This window comes from Setaria viridis, chromosome 4 (assembly GCF_005286985.2).
Source record: "Setaria viridis chromosome 4, Setaria_viridis_v4.0, whole genome shotgun sequence".
Classification (NCBI taxonomy): domain Eukaryota; kingdom Viridiplantae; phylum Streptophyta; class Magnoliopsida; order Poales; family Poaceae; genus Setaria; species Setaria viridis.
The window spans coordinates 37,187,568-37,193,197 of record NC_048266.2 but is presented as its reverse complement, the minus strand read 5'-3'; the positions used below and the strand labels follow the sequence as shown (position 1 = coordinate 37,193,197).

General features: G+C 44.7%; 1 protein-coding gene across 1 annotated transcript; it reads left to right on the top strand.

Moving 5' to 3' along the window:
• Window positions 1–1,070: 1,070 nt before the first annotated feature.
• On the top strand, window positions 1,071–5,314 carry LOC117851332 (uncharacterized). Its single transcript, XM_034733130.2, has 6 exons — window positions 1,071–1,325; window positions 1,636–1,768; window positions 2,034–2,137; window positions 2,560–2,704; window positions 2,807–2,947; window positions 3,039–5,314. The coding sequence occupies exons 1-6, from the start codon at window positions 1,285–1,287 to the stop codon at window positions 4,911–4,913; spliced, it is 2,439 nt and encodes an 812-aa protein (XP_034589021.1). The 5' UTR covers window positions 1,071–1,284; the 3' UTR covers window positions 4,914–5,314.
• The last annotated feature ends 316 nt before the right edge of the window (window positions 5,315–5,630 follow it).

Here is a 5,630-nt window from a genome sequence, read left to right as displayed (position 1 = left end):
TCATGGCAGAATGGAAGCTTTTTCTGAAATCCTGTCCCCTGCTGTTGCCTGTTGGTTTCAGTCCGTGAGCTTCCATGCTGCCCAACGGAAAAGGCACGCATGATGAGCACCTGACGTTTCCGTCTCGGGGTACGTGAAACCACTTGTGCTAATCACTCTGCAACCCCCATGTGTCAGGATAAACACTTGCACCGGAAGCAGATAGAGATGATGCAGTTGAAAGATGAAACTGAACCTTCTAGTAGTTATTATTATGCAATTGCAGCTTATGACCATATAAAATATTCCAAGGTTTTTATAACACTGTATGTGCTTCAAACGGAGATTCTACAGCATGTCGGAATGTTGGGGAAAGTCAACATGGGCACAACGTGCTGGCCAGTATGCAACTCCGTAAGAAATTTAACAAATTTTGCAGGAAGCAAAAATTGAATTAACATACGAGTATGTGACCCATGGATGTTGCTGCCTTTCGAAACAAAGAAAGAAAATGATGATCTTGCACGTCTTGTGCAAAATGTCCTACAATTACGAATCACCTACGAAAAACCATGTGCACATTCAACCCAAATTCTTCAAACCTTTTTTATTTGATGATGAAAAAAGTAAAATAGTTTTTCAGCCTCTGCATCCACATGGTGTATGTGGCCGGTACGTAATAAATAAAGACTACAGTCTATTACATTTCTAGATTTTCTAAAATGAAACAAATATGACATCTATCCATCTATCTCTTATGACACAGCAAGTCAAAATCTGAAGATCTCACGATGATATATGGTTCCCTAAAATTTGGTGTGATAAATCTCGGCAGGCGCCGCAACGGGCTACTGCACGATTTTAGGGCGTCTGAATTTCGAAAGGCGGTTGCTTTATTCCGCAACCTTTTCCTCCCCGTGATTGTTAGCATCCTGCCACCGCTGCCGTCCCGTTCCTGTCCGTCGATATCCAATCGGACGGCTGGGGACCTCCGGAACCCCACCCGTCGCCACCTGGACTCGCCGCGCCTGCAGGCGGCAGGCCGGCAGCAACCAACAGCTCAGCTCACGTCCGTCCTGTTCCGTCCTGCTCTGCAATCTGCCCACCACCACCTCCTCCACTTCGTCGACTTCTTCCCCCCAACCGTCTCTCCCCTCCCTCCCCTCCTGCCTCTGCCTCAAAGCCCCGTCCGTCTCATGCCTTGACAACGCCATTGGCAGCTTGCCTGTTGGTGAAGAGCAGGGGGAGCGAGAGGAAGGGGGCTAGGACTAGGAGGGAGGAGGTCGCGGGAGGAGGGGGAAGAAGATGTTTGATAGCTTGCTCAACTCCAAGTTCTACAACAAATGGTACCGGAAGATTCGCCTTTCTTTCTAGGTTTCTTGGTCCCTGGGCTGCTCTGTTCCGGTTCCAGATGGATTCGATCTTGCGGCTGCTTTTCCTCGGATGAGTCTACTCGGTTTCTTCGATCTTCTTCTTAGTTTCTTGCGCTAGTTTTCTCTCTCTCTCTTTTCTTCTATTTTCTGGGATTGCTCAATGCGGCTTTCCGCTCCCATGTTCTTGACGATTTGGTTGCGTTTATTTGGCTTGGGCGAGAAAAACGGCTTCTGTTCTTGGATTGCGCTAACCAATCTTTGGTTTCTTGCACCACGGATGCAGCAAGTACGCGTTCAAATGCATCCGGACGCGGATGGCTCCCATACGGCGGAAGAAGCACGCCATGATTCGGTTCTTGAAGAAGGACGTCGCCGACCTCCTCGCCAATGGCCTCGACACCCACGCCTTCGGACGGGTACGTTCATGCGGGTTCTCTCTTGCTCAACATTGCGGTTGCGTTGCTCTAGCTTCACAAATGATACTTGTTCTGGGGGCGAATGCGAATTGGGAGGAAGTTGGCTTGGGGTTGAATTGCTGAAAGCTGCTCTATTTTCCCTTCCTTTTCGATTGGAAAAGTTACACTTTTTTGGCGTAAAGATTTTACTGGTCGGTTGTCAAACTGTGGTTAATTTGGTAGAGGTGATTCTGTTTCCTGGCTATAATTTCAATCTTGAATGCAGATGGATGGGCTGATAGTTGAGTTGAACCATGCCTCTTGCTATGATATGATCGAGGAGTTCTGTGATTCCATCGGGAAGCAACTTGGCAGCCTTCAGAAGCAGAGGTAAATTCAATCAACTCAACTAACGGTTAGTTTTGATTCCTTCTTTCTGTTGTCAATCAACGACTAGCAATCATGTTAACACCGAGGAATTAGTCTATGGAACACATTGTTAATGGGAAAAATTATTGGTTATGACTTATGAGCCTTATGGTGACCCCATGTCTTTAGGGGGGGCCTGGCTGTGTTGCATTTGTTATTGGAAGTAAGACAGTAGTACAGGAGTATTGCATTCATAATACACAGTATATCCATATGATACCTCTGCCTGCCTGCCTGCTTTGGTGTTATTGAAGTGTTGGAACTTCAGTTAGTGAATAGCAACTAGCCATTACTAGCATGCTAAGAGTTCAAATAGAGAAGCGTAACCAGTTGTCTTGATGGTCAATTGATGACCACATTTGTGTTTATTTCTTTCAAAACAGGGAATGTCCCCCAGAAACCAGAGAAGCCGTGTCAACTCTGATTTTTGCTGCTGCTCGGTTTCCTGATCTGCCTGAACTGTGCGACCTGAGGCACATATTCACAGAGAGATATGGCAACTTTGTTGATCCTTTTGTTAGCCTCGAGGTGCACAGGATAAAGCTACTTTGTTGTTATTTAATTGCTTTATGCTTTTGTGGTCCTCTGTATTACATATTGACAGTATTAATTCAATCCTTGTGGCTGCAGTTTGTTCGGAAACTTGACAGTATAGAGTTCACTAATGAGGAAAAGTTGCAAGTTATGCAAAGTATTGCTGAAGAACTATCCGTCAGTTTTGATGCCAAGGAATTGAAACTCAAGTTATGGACAATGCCAAACACTGAACATGTAAGTGCTCCTCTAATTTACTACCTGAATGATGAATTAGGGAAACTAATATTTGCCCTTAACTTGGAATCATGGAATATGTTTTTCGTAGGATATGCTTGAGAAGGGTTCAAGGAATCCAGCGGAGCTAGCAATGCCTTTATCCAACAAGCAAAAGTGTGGTGAGGATGCTCCATATGGAAAACAAGATAAGGATATGCTTGAGAATGGTTCAATCAAGCCAGCAGAACTACCAATGCCTTTATCCAACAAGCAGAAGGGTAATGAGGATGCTCCATGTGAAAGGCAAAATAAGAATATGCTTGAGAAGGGTTCAAGGAAGCAAGCAGAACAAACAATACCTTCATCCAACAAGCAGAAGTGCAATGAGGATGTTCCATATGGAAGACAAGATGAGGATATGCTTGAGAATGGTTCAATCAAGCCAGCAGAACTAGCAACACCTTTATCCAACAAGCAGAAGGGTAAAGGGGATGCTCCATGTGAAAGAAAACATGGTGCTAAACCTGCATGTCGTACTGAGAAAGTGGAAATACAGCTGAACCGAAAAGATATTCATGCTGTTGCTGATGGCATTAGTCTAATTGATGAGAATTCCAGGAAGCAGCAATCTGATAAATCTGGTGAGAAGGAGCATTTGCTGAAATCAGTATCTCCAATCGACACTAACAGAAGGAACACCCAAAAAGATGTTAAGAAGCTTAACAGAAGAGATGGCCGCCCTTCTGAAAAGGAGCTGATGGAAGCAGTGGAGCTTGATCTCAATGGCCTACCTAAGAAGGGATTTGGTGCAGTCAAATTTCCTGAAACAGAAAGCAACATTACAGTTCATCTAAATGCTAGGTCAAAGGAGGCTGTGAAAGAAAACTGTGTTGAAAAAGAGCATGAGGAAGCTGTTCGTCACCACCACTTGTCACGACCTGCTGGTCCTGATCTCAGCAGGAAACATGCAGATCCAGTGCTAAGAGCTCAGCGTCCGGAGAATCAAGGATGTCCAGTGAGTCCGTTGAATGGTAACAGAAACAAGGGTCCTCCTTATGCTAAGACGAATGGGGCAAATTTGAAGAATCCTTCTGAAAAACAAGCAAACAATGGTTTGTTGTATGACAAACCCCAGCATTTCACTGATCTGGGAAATGTGGTGCCAAAAGGACAAGGAGTGACTGGCAGGGCAACAACTATGCGACCTCCTTATGTTAAACCAAAATCTAACATGCAGCCTGTAAATTGTGATCCTGAAAAGCAAACTCCAAGTGATTGCAGCAAGCACATCTCTGGACAAATTGATCACATGGACAACAAAGATGTGCTTCGGCCTGTTTCTGTCAGAAGGAGAACAGCAAAGCCGCCAGCTCCTGTTAATGCTTATGGTGAGGCGCCTAACCAAACACCCAGCAGTCACAGAAGCCACTCTAGCAGGCAGACAGGTGCTGAATACGACCATAACCCAAATGGCAATGGGACTGCTGATGAGAGAACTACTAGTAGCCGACCAAAGCACACAGGCAGAAAGAATGGAGCCTTGAACCACAACTGTGACTATGACAGGTTCATGCAGCGTAGGCAACCAGAAGCAGATGATTCTGCTATTGATTTTGGTAATCTCTTGCCTCGAAACGCAAATGGACAGAGGAGACATAAGAGCAGAGGCCACGGAGACCTTGATGAGGAGGAAAGGATGATGGACAAGCTCCTGATTCATTATAGCAAGAAAGGTTTGGATCCAACTAACAAATCTGATAATGACAAAGAAGCACAAATTGATTCCCAGCAAAAGATTTCCTTACATCCTCCCGGTAGAGCTATCTCACTACCGCCTGAACCCATTGGCCCCGGCGAAGAAGTTAAGATTCCTGCTCGGTCAACCTCGCTGCAGCCAGACGGTCCTAGGGGTGTGCGTGTGCACCCCAAAATGCCAGACTTTGATGAACTGGCTGCCCGGGTCAATGCTCTGAGGAAGGCTTGAGGTGGCTTAAGATTGCCTTTGGCTTGTGTGCACGTTCTTTCAGCTGAAGAGTTGATACTTTGTTGACAGTTACTTGCAAGTCACGACCATCGAGTCATTCTGTATGTGCAGTTCCTATAAGAGATTAAACGGATTGTGTATGCATTTTTCTCTTTTGATTTTTCTGTTAGATTTTTCTATAGTGCCCTTGCTATAGGTTTTCCTTGGCACCAGGTGTTTGTGCAGAATAGGAGCACTGGTTTGAGGATTAACACGATACATACAGTTGATAGGGAGTTCCATTGGTTATTCTTTATTTGATTGTTAGGGGTTGGATTTGATATACTGTATCCTCACATTCGGTGTACTAATTCACAAATTCATATGATGGGATGTCTGTAAATGTTGTTGATTAAGTTTCATTGATTCTCTCTCTTCAACTGGCCAAGTTTGTTTGAGTCTGCTTTATGTTTGTACTGACAGAACTGCATGGGGTACTTCTACATTCCCAGTTCACTTGTACTGCCCTCCGTAGTCCTTTTTCTTGCGTCATGCCTTACAAGAGGCACATTTTTTGATTGTATGTTTGTCTCTCCTGTTGGAAAAGGAAAAATACATTTCTACAGGTACACTTGGCTCCTGCACTTTGTTCTTATTTTAGTTGTAGTGCTGGTTAATTTAGAGAAGATGTCAGATTTAGCCCGAGTATTAAACTTTGAGAAGCCTAAATGGCGGCGG